This window comes from Typha angustifolia, chromosome 12 (assembly GCF_048772165.1).
Source record: "Typha angustifolia cultivar Huaian chromosome 12, ASM4877216v1, whole genome shotgun sequence".
NCBI lineage: Eukaryota > Viridiplantae > Streptophyta > Magnoliopsida > Poales > Typhaceae > Typha > Typha angustifolia.
This window is the reverse complement of record NC_133250.1, coordinates 10,012,011-10,032,019: the sequence shown is the minus strand read 5'-3', so window position 1 is coordinate 10,032,019 and position 20,009 is coordinate 10,012,011. Positions and strand designations below refer to the sequence as shown.

The 20,009-nt window shown below is 37.4% G+C and overlaps 3 protein-coding genes across 3 annotated transcripts; 1 reads left to right on the top strand and 2 right to left on the bottom strand.

Moving 5' to 3' along the window:
• Window positions 1-3,706: 3,706 nt before the first annotated feature.
• Window positions 3,707-5,109, bottom strand: LOC140772174 (protein G1-like1). The gene has a single exon (XM_073114102.1). The coding sequence runs from the start codon at window positions 4,853-4,855 to the stop codon at window positions 4,154-4,156; it is 702 nt and encodes a 233-aa protein (XP_072970203.1). The 5' UTR covers window positions 4,856-5,109; the 3' UTR covers window positions 3,707-4,153.
• A 2,241-nt stretch (window positions 5,110-7,350) lies between these two features.
• On the bottom strand, window positions 7,351-9,560 carry LOC140771602 (putative UPF0481 protein At3g02645). The gene is made up of 2 exons (XM_073113160.1): window positions 8,834-9,560; window positions 7,351-8,623 (listed from the first exon to the last, which is right to left on the bottom strand). Exons 1-2 carry the CDS (start codon window positions 9,163-9,165, stop codon window positions 7,351-7,353), a joined length of 1,605 nt encoding a protein of 534 aa, XP_072969261.1. The 5' UTR covers window positions 9,166-9,560.
• A 1,169-nt stretch (window positions 9,561-10,729) lies between these two features.
• Window positions 10,730-19,598, top strand: LOC140771670 (protein PAT1 homolog 1-like). The gene is made up of 5 exons (XM_073113258.1): window positions 10,730-11,144; window positions 11,827-11,990; window positions 15,141-15,197; window positions 16,252-16,321; window positions 16,861-19,598. Exons 1-5 carry the CDS (start codon window positions 11,060-11,062, stop codon window positions 18,954-18,956), a joined length of 2,472 nt encoding a protein of 823 aa, XP_072969359.1. The 5' UTR covers window positions 10,730-11,059; the 3' UTR covers window positions 18,957-19,598.
• The last annotated feature ends 411 nt before the right edge of the window (window positions 19,599-20,009 follow it).

Below are 20,009 nucleotides of genomic sequence, written 5' to 3'. Positions count from 1 at the left end.
AATAATCTTATTTCTAAAATAACTAAAATATATTAAATATGACTTGATTGATGATATTTTTATACTTTTTTAGTACAGTTAATTTAACTTAAATGTTTGGTTAAATTTAACTAACATATTTCACATCACTGTATTTTCTGCACATATTTACTAAATTATAGAATTCGATTTATAAATAATAAAATAATAATATGTAAATTACAATTTTGTTAAAACACTGAGCATAAATAACTACTCGTTGATCCACTAACCTCTCGCATTGCCGTAAGATTAATAATAATATTCATCCAAATTATTATATCAATAATAATAAAATTAAAATATAGAATGTTTAAATATATTTTCTTATTTTTTTTTATCAATTTTACAAAGGAAAACAAATTTTGCCCTAGCTCTTATTTAAGATTTTTTTTCCTTTTCTCTTTATATTATCACTGCATAGGTGGTGGCTTCGTCGTTTTACTCACTTTTTCTTCGCTTCTATTTTCTCTTTCTCTTCTCTACAGCTGATGGTAAATTCAACGTTTTCCTATCATACTCCTCGTTTGCCTATTCGTAAGTAAGCCTTAGCGTTCCAGTAACGCGTAGTAGCATGACGAATACCCTCCTCTCATATCTCCTCTTGGCGTTATTGTGATTTTATTAAAAAAGAATTCTCCCTCGAGAGTAAGGAGAATGTCAAAATTAATGCGAATATGGTGGTTCGAGTGATGCCGTTTCATAGATGATGAGATAGGATTTTTGTGGCTACTCTTGTTTCATAGGGCTGTAAGCATTGAAAGTAGTTTTGGTAGCCATTAGAGCATTATCTTCTTTTATTTATATTCTCTTTAGTTTTCTGTAGGGGCTAACATCGTTACAATGAGTCAAGATGGTCATGATGAAGTTATAGTTAGTTGGACGATCATGCTTGTCTTTCAAGTTTTATTTTATTTGAATCTCGTATGCTCTCTAGGCTTGGTGCTTATTTCTTCTTATTGTTCCCATGGTGAGGTCATTTCAGCCTATCCTCCTTTTCATATTTGTGAGCTTATAATATCTTATTTGAATGAATGGATTTGTATGCTTACAGGGCTTTTCAGGAGATATAAAAGCTAGCAAATTGGGCATATATATATGTCTTTCATTATTAGAATTTATATAAAAGTAGTATGAAGTACCTATGCATAGTATATAATTTCAGGTCTATCACCATTTTATTAGTGTAGCTAACTTATTAGATAACTTTAGGTGTCCTTGAGGAATAATATGAGATTCTATAGATCTATTAACTTGCAATGGGTCATAGAAAGTGACAAAAGATATAGGAATTAATGGTACAAAAAAAAAGTTAGGGAAGAGCAATCTTTAATTCTAGCCTACAACTATAATATAAGATAAATGATATACACTTTGTCAAATTACAGATAGCAGAGATGACCAAAAGATTAAACCTAACTTAATAAAAGAATTAAGAGACAAGGAAATTGATCAAAATATCTTATATTTTGCCTTTATACTATTCACACTGTACCACATTTAACATACCACTCCTGTATTTTCTAATGAAATTAACTGTAGATATAAAAGTAATCTTAATAGTTAATACTTCCAAGTAAGATTTCTAAGGTTAAGTTAAAAGTAGGAGTTCTAGGTTTTATATATAGACATATAGTTGGACCTACCAAGGTTCACCTACCAATTGGCACTAATAGTTCGTACAGTCATCACAGGCCCACCATCATAAAAAGTGATAGCAATAAGAAATAAAAGGAAGAGGAGGAGAAAAAGGGGAAGATAGAGAGAGAGAGAGATTGTTGTGGTCAACCAGACAAAACTACAGCAAGGAAATAGTTGACACTTTCCACACTATAGCTTTCTCGCTCCTTTTGATAAGTTAAAATTCCGATAATAAATGCTTTCCTTGCATCAATCACTTCATTTTACATGGGTTCCCTTCATGATATGATATAATATGATACATATGCATGGAGTTTTTTTATTATTATTTTAAATCTGCTTTAAAAAAATTTTACACTCCTAATTTATTTAGAAACTTAAAAATTGATGATACAATCAATAACTTTCAAATACAAATAAAAAAGTTTTTCTTAAATAGAAAGTTATTTTTTTAAAACTTAATAATTTTTTAAGAGAATTTAAATTTTCTACAGAGGTCCCTAATTCAGATTTTAAAATTGCCAATTTGATCAATAATTTTGAGACACACCTAGTCTCTTATTTAAGTTTGAATTGTATTAGACATTGTAAAACAAATATTTAGGAGACTAGTTTGATTTTTTTTTTGAAAAAAAAAGAAGCTATGTATGTCGTTCCCAACTCCACTGAATGATTTTTTTTTAAAGGGATTGGAAAGCTTGGTATCTAACTCCATGATCTCCACTACTTCAGGGCATAATTGGTGTCCTTCGGTATGGAATTAGGACCACCCTAGGTGGTCACATTGACGTCCATCCTAGTCAACTTTTGGACCTCTTGGATTTGATTTGACATGTGTTCTTCAAGAAGCACATGTGTGATCCCAATTGGGTCATGCTTCATCTAATGGGGTAATTAAACTTTAAGGCATGTCAGTGACTTTAGAAAGGACTGGCAATGCATCAAGCAATATCCATGCACTTGTTAAATCTAGGTTTTTATTTGGAATTTTTAGTATATAAAAACTTTTAGATGACATAATTGAATTGATGATGGAGATCTAGTATGTAGAAAAAACCTTAAAGTTTTTCTTTATCAAAGTAAAAAAAAGTTCCCAAATGTGAGCTATAAATCGATCTCATTCAAGTATTAATGCTCATACAACACAAATACCTCCTCACTGAGCATATTATAATCCATATATGGCATCTTGTGTATTTGTATTGAAGAAAAATGACAAAAAAGAATAAATATGAAGGGATAGAATAATCAATTCAGAAGTTCTGAAATGCTGAAGCATGAGAAACTTATCCATTCATCATAGAATCAATGATTTGTAGGTAAATTTAGACCTCAGTTTTTAAGAATTAGAAATAGAAAAAAGGTTAAAAATCTCAAACTTTCATGGCTGTTACATCACCATGGGAATTTTCGACCTTTCATCTGCCTGTCTCTTGACATACTTCATCTGGTTTTGATGGCGTACTTGTAACTCAAGACAACTACTTTGACATCTCCAAGACAATGAGCCATCTCATGCAACTTTATGAGAGATTTTAAATACAACAATAAAAATAAAAAACTTCATGAGAGAATTTATGGCCTTCCACTTCTATAACAAGTAGAGTTCATAGTGCTGTTAAAAACAAATGAGACGAGAATATTTAAGCTGATCTTCGTTTCAGAGTCAGTAACAGCAATTAATTATCAGACCTAAACTTGAAGGCAGAACATTTTCTTATGTTTATTCCAACGATATTTTCAGAGATGCATGACATAAATTAAGGAAAACTAAGATGAACCCAATTAGCTCAAGGAGCTGCAGGAGAAGACTAGCTAGTCATATTTGATCAGATGAGTTTGTAGCTCCATAGAGTTGTAGCTAGGGAAACCCCTATCAAGCTTGAGACACTTTTGCTCCATTATATATATATGCAGTCAAAGAGACTAATTAAGATATCACTTTGAAACTTGCACAAAGAGATCTAATAAGATTTGAGAGAGGAGATAAAAACCCTTCTTCCACAGAAACTGTTCATGCATGTGATCCACCATGTCTGGATGAGAGAGAGAGAGAGAGAGAGTCTTTTAAACTCCAGTTACAGTAGTAATGGCCCTAGTTAGACAAAGTTTCAAGCACAAAAATTCTAACAAACCTTTCACACCTTTCAAGAACTACAAGCTCCAAACACTTGCTTCTGATAAAAAAAAATGCCCACAGACACAAAACCAAATCCGTAAACATTTATGCAATAAAAAGCATTAAAGATCACCCAGAAGAAGAGATTTGAGAAAAGAAGTTAAAGACAAGATGCATGCTAACAAAATTAACACAAGCAAGTAAGTAGTCTACCATAATTAACATGAGATACATTATATTACTTGTTTGATAAAACCCTAGATATCAAATCAAAGAAACACTACACTCTCTCTCTCTCCTCCTCCTCCTCCTCCTCCTTCTTCTTCTTCTTCTTCTTCTCACCACCTACACTACACTAATATATCACAAACTTACTCAATTAAGCACAGACAGCGGTATCATGCCCCCTCCATAATTCTCCGCAGCCGCCGCCGCCGCAACCGCCATGACCATCTCCTCCGCTCCGCCGACTGCGGCCTCCTCTCCCACCATGAAACGATGATGATGAAGCCCGTGGAAATAAAACTCCTGCCCGCCCCCAGCCACCACATTAAGATCCCTCGCCACGTCGGTTTCCGGGTGATTCAGCGGTGGCGTCTGCGAAATCGTCGTCGTCGGCGGCGGCGGCGGTTGGGGGCGCTTGCGCTTCTTCTTCTCGTAGGCGATCCCCCTCGCCTTCGCCTGGGTGTCTCTGACTTCCCTCAGGTACAGCCTCACGGCCCGGGCGCCGAACGGGTTGGCCTCCGGCGCTCCACCGTTCTCCTCGAAGGCGGCGCGGAGGCGGCCCACGAGTGCGTCGAGGCTACCCCACGCCTGGCGGAGCGGGCAGGGGCAAGGGGCGGGGGGGTTGGGTTGGCCAAAGAACGGGCACCCGGCGGCGTGCACCTTCGTCTTCCCGAACTGGTCGAGGTAGCGAAGGAATTCGAGCACGTGCGCCCCGCTGCACCGCGCGAGCGCCAGCGGCGGACGATGGTTCCGCAGGTACTGCCCGAACGTGTTCCAGTCTCGCCGCTTCTGCGACTCGTACCGGCTCGGCCGGCCGCCGTCAGATGAGTTCTGCGGGCTCGGCGCTGCCATCAGCCAGCTCCTAAAAGCGCGCGCCGAAGAAGAAGAAGAAGAAGAAATACTCGGTCTTACGTTAGATAGAATGGTCTTATAGCAGGAGTGATGACTTAGACGATGATATGAGAGAAGAAGATGATGCTCATAAATTTGGGGTAGGGTTTGTAGGTTGCCAAAGGTGAGGAAGAAGAGGGAAGTACATTGATGGATTATATAGAGATAAGAGAGAGAAAGACGACATTAAAGGCTTGGTGGTTGAAATAGGAAGAGGTAAAAAACAAGTACCATCTATATATATATCTATATATATTAGCAACTCGGATGAAGGTTAATAACATTTTCTATACCAATATTTTATCCGAATTTGCTTCTCATATAGGAGAAGGTGAAAGGGATTGTGAAGTGATAATTGTAAGAGTCAAAGTATAATTAACTCTTTAATGACTCGAGGATTAAGGATTAAGTAGACAGAGGAGAGGAGAGGGGAGGAAGAAGGGTATAATTTAGTGTTTGATTTGATTGATGGATGGGTGAAGGATGGAGGGCGGACAAAAAAGTGGGACCCATAACGTAGACATCCACCTCGTGGGTGTGATGGCAGTCTGACGATTCGTTTCACTTTACAGGAAAAGATCACTTCCGAGCTCATTTCACCTCCCCCCCCCCCTCTCTCTCTACAATCCTTACTGCTTATTTCTAATTATTTTTATTTATTTTTTACTATCAAATATATCTCTATCGAGTGTGTTAGAAAAAGTCTAGATAGGAGTATGTATGTTAATAATATTGCCATGAAAATAAATAAGATGGTATGCGTGAATTTTTCTTTTTAAATTTAAAAAAGAAGAAGGTAATAATTCGTTTAAATTATTTTTTATTTCAATTGGGCCCACAATGGTGTGGGTTTCAATTCGTCGGCTCCACTGCGCGTGGAGGCAAATGAAATTGAGGTAAACTTTGTTGGGAATAAAACAAATTAACGTTCAACTCCTCCTCCAAGGGTTCATTTATTATGTCCTCTAATATTGTTCTTTCTGTTAGACGTTCCAGGATTTCTTTCTTCTCTCCTTTCGATTAGGGTTTGCTTCCTGTGGATCATAACTTAGTCGATCTAGCCAATCAAAATTGACATCTCTGGTTGAATGGACCCATCCACTAGCAAGATTTGATTATAACTTCCAATTCTTTTTAAATACGTATTATATGTTTATTAATATATATATATAAACAATATATGCAATTATCAGACAAATCTATGGATGACCCACCAAATCCGGATCCAAATCACCACCCAACTTGTTACTGCAGTCTGAAGGGTTGCATGTATGCCGTCTAGGATCATCGGATTTGTCTAAATTGCACTCCAACTTGCTTGCATTCATTTAATTGCTACTGTCCAAATCCTCTCCATAAATCCTCTTATCCACTGTCACCACCTCATCCTCCTCCATTCCAAACTCATGGACATATTACTGAGTCATTTTAGCAACTATATATTTTTAATTATTTATTTATATATAGTTAAATCTTTTATAATCATGTAGGTGTTCGTTGGGCGAGTCTAATCCAGCATTCGACGACTCTTGTGAGAGTTAAATCTAATCCAGAACTTTGTTTGCATGGGCGTCGAGCTGATTTTGATCTTGAAAACTGAGTTATTATATCAATCCTAATTTAAAAAAATAATTAGCCCAAGGATTTTGAGATCATATTAATATTATATGTATATATATTTATAAGTTAATGATATTAATAGCCAAATTGCCTATGAAGCTCGTAAAATTTTAGTATGATATATTATTGAATGAGGTCTAGTAGGTACGTAGGCCTGGGATGCATCATGTGGGACCAAATTCCAGTGCGTTGTCTTATGTTCGAGTTGTATAATCTAATGGGAAATCAATAAAATTATGATTAAGAAGTCTTATTAGGGGATTGGCCATGATTGGGCGACAGCTAATTCCACTGCATGTGGGATTACTATTTGGAATTTGTGGAAGCCGTCGTACGTTTGCCAAATAATTTGTCTGATAGAATAAAGTTTTTATAATTTAATTTTGGATCAAGTTGTTAAGTAATCATTAAAATGCATCATAGGGTTTGTAGGCTTCTCTGCTAGTTTATTGTCTGTGGTGGAAAAGTTATAGACCACCTTATCCTGATTATGAGAAATTAATCCTTGCTTAATCCTAATAGTCTTGAATTATACCAAAATATACATACTTTAAAAAATTTAAGCACATGAATAAATTATATATATATATATATAGCAAGGGTTAGGTTCAATTAACTTGGGCCAGATTTTACAAATACCAGCCCAAATCTCTTTTCAAAAGTATTAGAAATGGATTGGAATTTGGTGTACTTACGTATTGATTGTGTATATCTGATGACTCTGATCGCTTCTACTCACATCTTACGGTATTATTATTCGGAGTCATGCGTAGGCTTAGTTCATCAATAAATATAAAAAAGTATAAAAATATCACTATGTATACTTGATAAAATGATCAATTCTGTGGCCTAATTCTCCTCCTCCTAGACCATGCAATGCAACCAAAAGCCACACAAAATGCCTGCATACCCATCACTAGCAACACCACCACAACAACTAATAACACTAGACAATCCCAAGAACTAGCCATATATCTCTTCATAAACTTGCCTATTCTCACTCTCCACCTACTATGGTAGTACTTGTTCACATCCTCGATAACTTTATCCAGACTTGGCACTCTTGTTAGCCTCACTGACCTTGTCATGCCGTTCCATAACTCAGCTACCTCTTTATCACTCTTCAAATGATTCATCACAACCCCAGCTTTCCTTAACATCTCTGCATCCACTGCAGTGTCTATAATTCCATTCATGAACTCAACGTAACGTGAAAAACTTAACGATCGACACCCGATCGATGCCTCGTACGCGACCAAATTCCTTAAGACGACTTCTGAGTTGATGTCGAGGCTTATCTCCGGTAAATTAAGCGTCGCAGTTTTTTCGCAGAATTGAATTGTAGATAGATCACCTGAAGTTGGAGAGAATTTTACACCAGCATTCGATAGTTCTGATACTGAAGGAACTGCTATTTCCTCTAGTAATGGCTGTGTGTTATGGTCATTACTTGGATGTGCATTGTTCTGTGAGGATCTTTGGTCTCCTTGGCTGAAGAGTAGCTGCTCCACAGGGTGTTTGATGATTGAGAATGCTGGAAGACTTGTGATAATTCTCAGTGGAATCTTCAGAACAAATTTGAGGATAACTGACGCGAATGCGATGCACCGATTGAATACAAACTCGTTCAATTCATTTAGAACTTGTTTCATGTGACTATAACTCTGGTCATCTATTTCAATTGTCTCATATGACTCTTCAAGCTTGGGCACAATGTTATGGTAAAGGAGTTGTAGCAAGTGAGAGTATTGAGTTGCATTGATGGATTGAGGACTACTAGTCCTGTTGAAAGGTGAGACCTCCTTCAAAAATCCAATCAACATAGTGGATAACATCTCTTCAGCTTTTGTTTGATTCTGTGAGTGGATGACTTCTAACAACTTTTGCAGCAGGAAGAGAGGGATCTGGTTCTCGAGCATCACTACGTCGCGGAGCAGCATGTTCTGCGACGACGTTCTCCGTGCCGAATCCACCAAATGAGACATTCTGGAGGCTATTCTTCGCAAGTTTTTGTCGTCGGTAGTAGCGTAGATTTGGAGATATTCAAGCAAGAAGGATGCATCAATGGCCATCATCCATGACAGTGTCTGTCCATTGAAATTTAGGTACCTGTGATTGATTGAAATAGATGCAGTATCAAATACTACAACAAGAATTTTGACGCTTGCTTAGAGTTGCTTGATCATTTCAATCCAAAGAATTAAGCTAGTAGGATGTGAACTAATTATCATATAAAACAGTGGATTGCATTAGAAATCTTTGAAGATGAGAACTAGTCCAATTTCCTGTTTGTTTGTTAAAGGCAATAAAGCTATCTACCTGTGATAGTGAGCACGAATCTGATGCTCTAGATTGATGAATATATCCACCAGTTGTTGGAACTTGATGTTAGAAAGTTGGTTCTGGATTCTCTTGGCCGCAGAAACTTTGTACCTCTCCATGTCTCTGAGTTCCTCTCTGCAATGGTGGTAAGGGCCCAGAGCAATGAGCTGGGGGATGTAAGCATCTGGCTTGTTATGAAGTAGAGGCTTTGGAACATCAAAGATGGTGATGGGTTGGGCATCATCAATCTCGAATTCCTCGTCGATAATTCGCCGGATTCTGATGACCCATTGGAGTTCATCAAAGGAATGATTCAGATCAGAAACCATGAATACAAGAGAAGAAGAGAAAGAGAGAGACGACGAATAACTTTTATGAATCGGAATAAGAATCAAGAGTTAAAGAGTTGATATTAAGCAGCAGTAGAAACTGATCATACCCTGCCGCTTAATTCCAGCATTGTAATAAACACAGTGAGCTTTTTGGAACTGACCTACTCTCTTTAAATTTGTATCCAGAGTAGGAAATTAAATGAGCAGTTAAACTTCGAGAATTGCGTTATATATCTATTGCGTAGATCTTTACCTAAAAAGCGATTTGAAAACGCCGTACACCAAGATATATTTCTGTTTTCTGATTGAATGGAAGCTCGCCTTTTAACAAGAAATTAAGAAAAAGACGACTGGTTCTCCTCTTTTTGGTACTAACATATATATAGCTTGAATCAAACCTCCTCTTCCCATCTCATGACCTCAGCTTTACCATTAAAGCTAAAAGAAAGTAAAAGGGATTGCCATGTCTTCTCTCCTGTAGTGCTGTACTTTTATTCTTCCTTTTTCTTATCATTCCCTTTACTAATTTCCTCTTGCAATTGTACTCCTTTTGGTTTATATATATAACTCCTAATCTTCTCCTCCATAGATGGCATTCCAATACCTGAGGACTTCTAGGACATATCAGAGGCAGACAGCAGAAATGGTCCCTCAAATTTTGAATTATTATAAGTGGGAGGATGCCAACAGCCAACCTCATTATTGTTTTCCCTTTATTCTCCTCCTTTTTAAGCTATGGTAGTTACACTTTTGTATGTATGCTTTAATGACTCAGCATACAAGAAAATGATTGCATTGTGAGACAAAATCATCTAAATCTTTTACTTAGCCTCAATTACACTTTTTATGATGAATTGAAATCATTAGCATCATCTAAATTGTTTGGCCGATCACAGTGGTCTAGTTCTACTGACTCACGATAAAATCATCGGGTCGGCCGACAGGTTCGATGCTCACTTATTACAAAAGGCTAGCTTAGTTATATGACCTATTAATTATGTACTGTAAATATTTTTAATTAATCGTACCTGCTCATAATTTATAAGAAAAAATAATTAATATTTATTTGTACTGCAAGAAGATTATTAGTCATGCCCATACTGTGTGGCGTTATTAATTGCCACATCCCACATGCACTTATTTTGTCAGGGGCTAAAGTGCATTTTGCTCACTGTAGATGAATAGGATCTATGTGCATATTTCTCATAATTGATGTACTTCATTTAAAGAATCTAACCTTCCCCTCCTTACCTAAATTGATGAGATTGATGGATTATGTACTGAACTTTATAATTAATTAATTAATATTGTATTCGAATTCGAAAAGAATCCACTCAATATAAGGAATATCCTTATTCTATGCACACCCCCAATAAATATAATTATCACCTTATCCCTACTCTTATTCGAGAATTAGGCGTCTTATTCCACCATTATCCCGACTTATCCCTCTCCACATGAACTGACGGATTAAAAATATCAGAGAAATAATACTTGGGAATTTTACAATTAACTCCACGAAATATAAAGTATTAAGTTAGTAGATAAATAGAAAAAGTCTACGCTTCGCCGATGTCCTTCCCCCTCCCCCTCCTCCTCCTCCTCCTCGTCTCCTCCTCTTCTCGAACCTTCTTTCTCTATTTGGATTAATCTCAAGAATTTTCTTTAGGGTTTTCTTGATTTAGCTTAGATTTGGATATTTATTTGGGGGGAATCGCGTCAACGAGGGATCTTCTTTTCTCTTTAGATCTTGTTCTCGGATCTGCGTTCCCGAAAAAACCCTAGCGCAAGAACCGGACAAGGGTTTCTCATGCCGTCTTTTGGTTAGGGTATTGATTTATGTTCTTCTCTATTCTGGTGTTTCGAGAGCTAGGGTTTTAGTATCGGAGGGATGGCTGGAATCAATGGAGATGGCGGGGTTTCGGAAGACCCTGGCCCCGTAAACGGGCTAGGGCAACTTGGTAGCGGTGCAGCAGGTGGGATTTCTCTTCCTTCATTACCTTTTTGTGGGAATTTTCGTCGTGGGGTTCTGTAGATCTGATGTTGTTGTTTGATTATGTAGGAAATTTTGGTTTTTATGTAATTTTTACTGTTGGATTGGGTTTTCGGGAAGGTCTAATATTTTTCGCTTGGATGAAATTTTTATTGGTTTATTTTGGTGATTGATTGTAGAGATTTGGTTGCTTTAAAATCTAGGTCAGAGTAAGAGTTTGCTTCGTAGATGATACATCGGTTTTATGAGTTTATGGTTGGATTTAATCCTGAAGATTGCGACTTTGGTTGAAATTGTTTTTGAGAGTTTTCCACTTAAAAATTGTCTCGAATTATAAGATACTCATATTTTACTAGGTTGTGAAGTAAAGAAATTAATTGGTGTATCACTAATATGTGAAGAGGTCTATTTTGGTCTGGTAATCGAATTGGCGGCATGACTGGACCATATGTTCCAGTTCTTTTAAGAACTTGAATGGAGCTAATTTTGGTCCTTTGTGCAGTTTATTGAATCCATTTTTGCCATGTTAATCTTTCTTTTGCAGTTGTTTGTCGCTTGCTTTTCTATTGCATGACAGAACTTCTTGTCTTGGAATTACAATGAATTACAATTTTTGGTGTCTAATCTTATAGAATAACATTTTTGTTTTTTTGCCTTCTGCGCAGATGATGCTTGTTTTGATGCTTCACAGTATGCATTTTTTGGTAAGGATGTTTTGGAGGAAGTTGAGCTAGGGGGGTTAGAAGATGATGACAATGATGATGTTGCCGATTCCATTGGTCTCGGTGATGAAGAAGATCGGTTCTCTTATCTTGAGGACAGAGCAGAGGTTATTTTCTCACCTGCAACATTACTTTTTCATACTTAATAGAATATTTTCATAGTTGATGAACTTAGGGGCTATTTTGTTGGGAGTTTTTTTAGATGCTACATCATTAAAGGCACTGTCTAACCCAAAAATCATTGTTTGATTTGAAGCACCAAATTTGAAAAATTATATTTTTAAAACCTAGTTAAACTCAGACACAGTCTTTTAGTACCCATTTGATCCAAACGGATGCCAAAAAACTGCATCTAGCCTAAACTAACCCATCTCTCTCTTCTCTCATTTAGATCCCAATGCCAACACCAACTATCTCTCTCATCTTCTCTCATTTCCATTCTCAATCCTAACTCAGCTCTCCTCTCCTCTTTTATCTCCTTTACCATTGTCGCCGCATTGCCGGAATGTTTCTTTGCCCTCTATTTTTCTTCTTCTTAGCCGCTAGGATCCATGTATTTCCTCAGCTCCCTCCATTGTTTAGGATCCTTGTATTTCAGCTCCCCAATTGTTGTAAAGCAACAATGGAGTAGTAAAACAAATTGTAGCTTTTCCTTCCTTCCCCAGTTTGCAACCTTTATCAAGACCCTTAAACCCTACTCAAAAACTTGGCTAAGAAGGATCATAGCCAAGATCATGTACTGCACCACAATGGACTCTTTGTCAGCTCATTACTGGGAAGGAAAACTTGACAAAAGACAGTTAATGGTGAGGATGCCTTTAAAGAAGACAGATTTTCCTCTTCTTCCCTCTATGTTATGTATCTAGCTAAATATTGGTCAGAAGGATGGAACGAGGCCACAACCGTAGTCCATGGCCATGATAGAAGAGTAATAAATACACTTGATATTGATGTTGCTTTACAAAGCTATGTAGGATAATATAATAGTTCATGTAGGAATAGAAGTAGAGAACTATTTTATAACTCATACTAGTAGAGTTTCAAATCTACAAAGCAATTATAGCTACTTTATTTTGCAATCTTATTTTTGGAGTGTGATGTGTTCTATGTTTTTAGACAAAAAAGATTCACAAAACTTTATTTAATTATAATGTCAAAATAGTATTATGAAATGCAACTAACTAAATACCTATTTACCAAATACATTGTTATAAAATACAACAAATCAAATATGTGTTTAACAAATACAACATTATAAAATACAAGCAATTAAACAATTCATTTGTTTCTCTAGATACAACATCTAGAAAAACATATATTTATTAATGCATGTGTATTTCTAAATACAAGAAACCAAACGACCCCTTAATTGATATCATCATTATGTGTATCCTGAATAATTACTCAATTTATATACCTTTCTTTAACATGTATTTTTTTATTATATTGTCATCTAGTTAAGTGTCAGTTGTGCTTTTCACTTCTTATGCTGGCAAGTGAAACATGAGGTACATCTTAAAGCATGATATCTATCTTTGCTAGATGTGGCTCTTGTTATGGGCCTCATCTTCAATTAGCGGTAACCTTTTTGAGCTCAACAATTTTGACCTAAGCCTGCTCTAGCTCAGCATGTTTACTTCCTAATGTATGGTAACCGGTAATACTTAATTGCTGGGGTTGCTAAAGTTCCCTACCTTGTAGGAATTTCGATATGGGACCAAAGAATACGCTATGCCCACAAAGACTTTAGAATCACACTCTACAAACATTTTACATGTGGCATCATCTTGTCCATCAACCATTATGGTTTTGAAATAGAAAGAGAAACTATCAATGGACAAGAGGATGTCACATCATTTTATCTGTAGAATGTTTATAAAGTTTCTGTAGGCTTAGGAAGTTTCTATAGGCTTCTCGGGGCAAAAATAGTTAATGAAGACAATTGCCAATTGAGTAGCCTAACAAGGCCATATTTTTATGGTTTTGCTTGAACCAAGTCCATTTCTAGTTGCTACTGTCGTGCCATGATTGTGAAGTAGGAATTATAGGACTTGGACAAGTTGACTAAAAATTTCAAGATAGGATCTTGCTTTAGTCCCAATGTCAGTGTATAGTTTCTAGAGATGATGATAATGCGAGAATTTTTATTTATGCATCATCAATTGGACTGTTTATGGATAGTAGAGAGTTCGTTACTTTTCATTTTATATTTTGCATATACAAGTTGATGTTTTTTTAGCAAGTAATAGCTGATGATATTAGAATTTTTGGGTATTTCTAAGCTAATTATAATGGAAAAAGAAATATATATGGCAATATTTGATATTTGAATATCTAAGGAAATTTCAAGTTAGTTTCAAAGGAATACGTTTCCTACTAATTAAGACTTTTTCATATAAATTAGTGTGCTTAGATGACCCAGAAACCCCAACAGAATACAAGACCACTAGGAGAGCCAAAGTTTGAATCCCTTTGTAATACAGTATTTGGAAAACCTATCCCCTTGCCTCCAAAAGGAAGCTGTCTCTTTAGGGCTTTGGTACGCTCATTTTTTTATGCTATGTAGGGATACTTGCCGAGGTGTCTCAACTTGACTGCTGGGCAGACCCTTATTTCTTATCAAGGTTTCCAGTATCAGGATCGGTATTGGCCGTCCGGAAAAATAATACGTATCAGCCTTTTGTATCGGATTAGACTATTTTTAGATTACGTAAAATTCTAAATATTATATAAAAATGCATAATTTTTTTAAAAAAATTTAGAAAAAAGTGATAGAAAAATAAAAAAAATGAAAATTGTTCACATATTCACCACACGCACCTATTGCTACTTTATTATAGGAAAAGAAAGAGAGAGAGAATGAGAGGAATTAGAAATTGAAAAACAAAAAACTCATTTGAGGTCGCCGGAGGTCGAGGTCTTCGGATCTTCGTTAGAGAACATTGCTGGAGGTTGAAGTCGCCGGGGTGAAAGAGAAAAAAGAGAGAAAAGGGAGAAAGAGAGCCAGGTTAGAGGAGGTCCCCCGGGTCGGATCTGACCTATTTCGATCAATCCCGATCGAAATAGATTGGGTATTGGCTGAAACTGGGAACCTTGCTAATTAATGGCACCCAACATAAAATTATGCAAGACTGTGTAGCACCTAGAGAGAAAGGGGTGATCATACATTTGTTCATGGACCCAGATCTCACTTCAGCAAAATCATCATTGTTTATATACCATTTGCTAAGATGTGATAAGTATGTTTGTATTTGCAGGGTGAAGGTTTAGGCTCTTTATCTGATGTTGATGATCTTGCGAGCACATTCTCGAAGGTTTGTTGCCTACTTGCCTTTGTCATTAGTAATTATGTCTAAACCTTTGGTTTCACCACATCAGTATTATGTCATATGTAAGCATTGTAGTATCTTACCGTATCTTGATTTAAGCCCTGAGTCAGGTTTATCTTATTGTATCTTGATTTAAGCCCTGAGTCAGGTTTCTATCAGTTGAACAGTCTTCCTTTGTTGTTGTCTTTTTTTTCTTCTATTGTTTAATCGTGATTTAATTAACTGGAATTACTTACCTGGAGAAACTATGATAATGCCAACCTATAATCCTTACTTTAAACTGAAGATTACAACAACTAATGAACATGAGTGATTAGTGAGTTAGGTCTTGTTGGTACCATCATTGGACTTCCATAATGTAGCATTCTAGGTGCTTCATCCTTTTCTAACACTGATAAACTGATAATTTTTTTCCTGAATATTGATGACTACTTCACTAGTATATCGGCTATTTGTAGCTCATTGAACATATTCTTTCATTAGTTGGTCTGACCTTGATACATTTTATGTTGTCGATCATTAGATTTGAATATCAATTATTAGTAGATCAACCATTTGTAGCTCGTTAGGTGTGTTCCTCCTTTAGGTAATCTTACCTTGATATCTTTAACATTGTTTTCTTTCTTGACTTGCTGATTTGATCATATATTTCAGCTTCTTAAGTAAGTTGAGATGCTCATATGTGCATTGAGAATAGAGGCATGACCTGATTTTTGCTGTCCTCTATGTTACTGGACTAAGCATACCATCTCGTCCATGTCCTCCTGCCAATGATGCAATTTTCATTACTAGTTTTAACCATGATTTTGTACAATAATTTGGCAAAGAGAAACAATTAATAAAAAGGCATAATATTTTGTTAAGACATTCATCATATTTTTCTAATATGCAGAATGAGAATTTGTTTACTATATAAGTGAGTTTTTCTGTCTTTTCTGCAAATATTTTGACTGTATAAATTGACACATTCCTTGCAATGTTCACCTATGAAATTTTGCTTATGGAGATTATGATCTTGTTTCTTTTCAAACTCCTGCAGTTGAACAGAGTTGGTAATGAACCAAGGCGCACAGGAGTAATCGGTCATAGCGGATCAGTTTCTAGAGAGAGTGAGTACTCTACATTTGCTTTATTGCAGAAGCAATCTTTACAGCAAAGGACCAAGCAAATTTCTTTGTTACAGAAATATTCTGTTATTTTTTCTATTCTGTACATGTTTCGGAAATATTCTTCTGTAATTTCTTGTACAATTTTTAAGGACTTTCTCAAAAGGTTCGGTTGATTAGAAGTAGGGAAGAAAAGTAACAACTTTCTAAAAGTCCCTTAATTTAGTGTTTGGAGGGAGAAAATAAACTGGGGAAATTTCTCTCTGACTTAAACTTATCTAACTTTCTTGATTTTGGCTCATTCCACTTCCTCAAAATCATTATCTCCCTTCACTTTTTATTAACTGAAAAACCTAAAGAGTAATAATCAAGGTAGCCATTCTTGTTCTCGTAAAATTTCAACCGCATTATATTGTTATACCCTGGCTCCTGCCTAGTTCAGTGTCTTGGACTTGTTACTTGGTCAATTGAAAACCATGTTATTTCTACTTGTTATGATTAGTTTTGTGGAATAAAGAGATGACATGTGCTTGTCATTTCAGGTTCTTCTGCTGCAGACTGGGCACAGGAGCCACAATTTTCGAATTGGCTTGATCAGCATGCATTAGAAGCTGAAAATGTCCAGGATGGTAAACGTTGGTGGTCTCAGCCACATCCTTCTTCAGCTGATTCTGCAGAATCCCGACCTTTGTATAGAGCATCTTCATATCCTGAAAAGCAGCAGCAAGTCAATTCTAGTGAACCAATACCTGTACCAAAGTCATCTTACATTTCCTACCCTCCACCTGGTGGACTATCATCCCAAGCTTCACCAAATAATTCATATCACATAAATCATTCACCTGTTAATACTGGGCTTCAAATGTCCCTCTCTGCACCAAGTCCTGTCCCCTTTCCCAATTTCCAATTGGCTGGAGTAGCTCATGGACAACACCATAGTGGAAATGTGGCTCAATTTGGCTCAGCGGGTGTATCTGTAAACAATCAACAGCAGAACCTCCGGTTGAACCATGCTCCCATATTGAGTGATAATTCTAGTTTCTTGCCTAACTTGGGGCAGCAACAGTTGCCTCGTTCAAATGGTTTAATGCCACCTCAAATGTTCCCACCACGACAACATCATAGAATGCACCAAGTTCAACCATCTTTATCACATTTTGCCCAAGTGCAGTCCCAGATGTTCTCTCCACATCATTCTCCTCCGCAGATGATGAACATGGTTGACCCAATGGTTGGCATGGCTGAATTGAGAGACCAGCGATTCAACCCAACATATAGGGGAAGAGAGGCCATTGGGTTTTCCCAGCAGGGTTTTGATACTGGTAACAGGAAATTTGATAATGGGTGGCCAAGGTTCAGAGCTAAGTACATGTCAGCTGAAGAGATAGAAAGCATTTTGAGGATGCAGCATGCAGCAACTCACAGCAGTGACCCCTATGTAGATGATTACTACCACCAAGCTTGTCTAGCAAAAAAATCTGCAGGTTCAAGAGTGAAGCACCATTTCCGCCCAATTGTCATCAGGGGTGCAGCTTCTCGACCACGTTCGAAGGATGAGCCACATCCATATCTTCAGGTGGATGCTCTTGGGAGGCTTCCCTTCTCTTCTATTCGTAGACCTCGTCCTCTTCTTGAAGTTGAACCAGTATCTGCCTCAAGTGATGGCATCCTTGACCAGAAATCTTCCGTGAAGCCTCTTGAACAAGAGCCTATGCTTGCAGCTAGGATTGCTATTGAGGATGGCCTTTGCCTTCTTCTTGATGTGGATGATATAGATCGTTTGCTGCAGTTCAGCCAGCCACCAGAGAGTGTCTCCCAACTGAGAAGGAGAAGGCAGGCCATTCTAGAAGGGCTGGCAGCATCATTGCAACTAGTTGATCCTCTTGGCCCTAGTAAAACTGGACATTCTGTTGGACTGGACCCAAAGGATGACCTTGTGTTCCTTCGCTTAGTCTCTCTCCCTAAGGGTCGGAAGCTTCTTTCAAGCTATCTCGCTATTTTGGTCCCTGGCAGTGAGCTCACTCGGGTTGCTTGCATGGCTGTCTTTCGCCATCTGAGGTTTTTGTTTGGCAGTCTGTCCGCAGATTCTAGTGCAGCTGAAACCACAACTAATCTTGCAAGGACTGTAACCTCATGCATTCGTGGCATGGACCTGAGTGCTCTCAGTGTTTGCCTTGCTGCTGTTGTTTGTTCATCAGAACAGCCACCTCTCCGACCACTTGGAAGCTCTGCTGGTGATGGGGCTTCCATCATTATAAAATCTGTTCTAGAGAAGGCAACAGAACTTCTAACAAACCATCATGCTTCCACCGATTACAGCATGTCTATAAGAGCTCTGTGGCAGGCATCTTTTGATTCTTTCTTTGGGCTGCTTGTGAAGTATTGTCAGAATAAGTATGATGGCATAATGCAATCGTTGCTCTTACAGGTTCCAAATGCATCCGTTATTTGTTCAGAGGCAACCAAAGCAATAAGCAAGGAAATGCCAGTGGACTTATTACGTGCCAGTCTGCCTCATACTGATGAGCATCAACGTAAGCTGTTGCTTGATTTTGCTCAGCGTTCCATGCCTGTCACTGGTTACAATGCTCATGGGGCTGGTAATGGAGCCGTAATATCTGAATCAGTGCCCAGTTAATGTCATTATGAGAGAGATAAAGCATCTAAAAAGAACCAGTATCTTTTATTATGTTCTTTGATCCGGAGTTGTCAGCATTCTATTCCCTCAATCCCTTGTAGAGGGGATAACAAACTACTGGTGTTTAGAAAGAAGACGAGAAAAGAAGTTCAGGAATAACCTGGGCATTATTTAATCAGCAGGTAGTGTCAAGCTATAGTTAAAGATTATGGGTTTCTCTTTCAGTTTCTTGGTAAACCTACATTTCCTTCATGTCTTATGCTAGTATTTTGGGAGTTTGTGACTGGAAGTTTTCTTCATGGGAGCTTGATTTTGGTGCTCTGTATTGAAGTTCCAGACAGTCTAGGGTTAGAAACTGTACAGCTACTGTTACTTGAAGATTCTCTTTTGCTGTTTCCTCAAGGGATCCTGCTGGGCGCTCTCAAGAAAGTAATTTTTGGACCTACTTTTTGATGGGGAGAAGATTTTTATCAACATGTAAAGGTCGGACCCTTTGGTTGGCACGACTCTTTTCTTGTGAACCTTGAGGCCTCTAAATCCTGTCAGTTTCAATCAACTGTTGTAGACCTGTAGTGTTGCATGACTAAATTATTATTTTCTTTTGTTGCAACAGTAGTTGTGTTTGTTCTCTTGTTTCCTTCTCGTTCGACTTTTAAGCGAGCGAAAATGAATAACGTGTAGACTTATCTTATTTAGTATCAGTGGGTAGAAGTGAGGGATGAATGTACTTACTGTCAGCTTGCAGGGAGAGACTGTTGTGTGCACTGATATATAATATAACATGGTATGAGTCTCTGCAATCGAACTCTATTATCTTTTGATATGAGAGGCTATCTGGAATTGTGTTCTAATGGGTGTGTGAAGTTTGGATTGTATAGTTGAAATCCATTGGCTTTAAAGCTTTTGTATATTTCCAGCTGAGAAAATATGGTGAAACATTACCTCATCCTCAGGCTTGCTTTGGAAATTGCTGCGTTTTCCTTTGTGGAGTTCACCATGTATGATGTATCCTATTCCTCGCTGCTTGCAGGCTATGTATCCTTTCCCTTGTGG

Excerpts from the sequence above, each read along its gene's own strand:
- LOC140772174 (XM_073114102.1), bottom strand. The coding sequence starts at position 4,855 with ATGGCAGCGCCGAGCCCGCAGAACTCATCTGACGGCGGCCGGCCGAGC.
- LOC140771602 (XM_073113160.1), bottom strand. The coding sequence starts at position 9,165 with ATGGTTTCTGATCTGAATCATTCCTTTGATGAACTCCAATGGGTCATC. Across the intron at positions 8,624-8,833 it reads ATTCGTGCTCACTATCACAG|GTACCTAAATTTCAATGGAC; the intron begins GTAGATAGCTTT and ends AATCAATCACAG.
- LOC140771670 (XM_073113258.1), top strand. The coding sequence starts at position 11,060 with ATGGCTGGAATCAATGGAGATGGCGGGGTTTCGGAAGACCCTGGCCCC. Across the intron at positions 11,145-11,826 it reads ACTTGGTAGCGGTGCAGCAG|ATGATGCTTGTTTTGATGCT; the intron begins GTGGGATTTCTC and ends CCTTCTGCGCAG. Across the intron at positions 11,991-15,140 it reads ATCTTGAGGACAGAGCAGAG|GGTGAAGGTTTAGGCTCTTT; the intron begins GTTATTTTCTCA and ends TTGTATTTGCAG.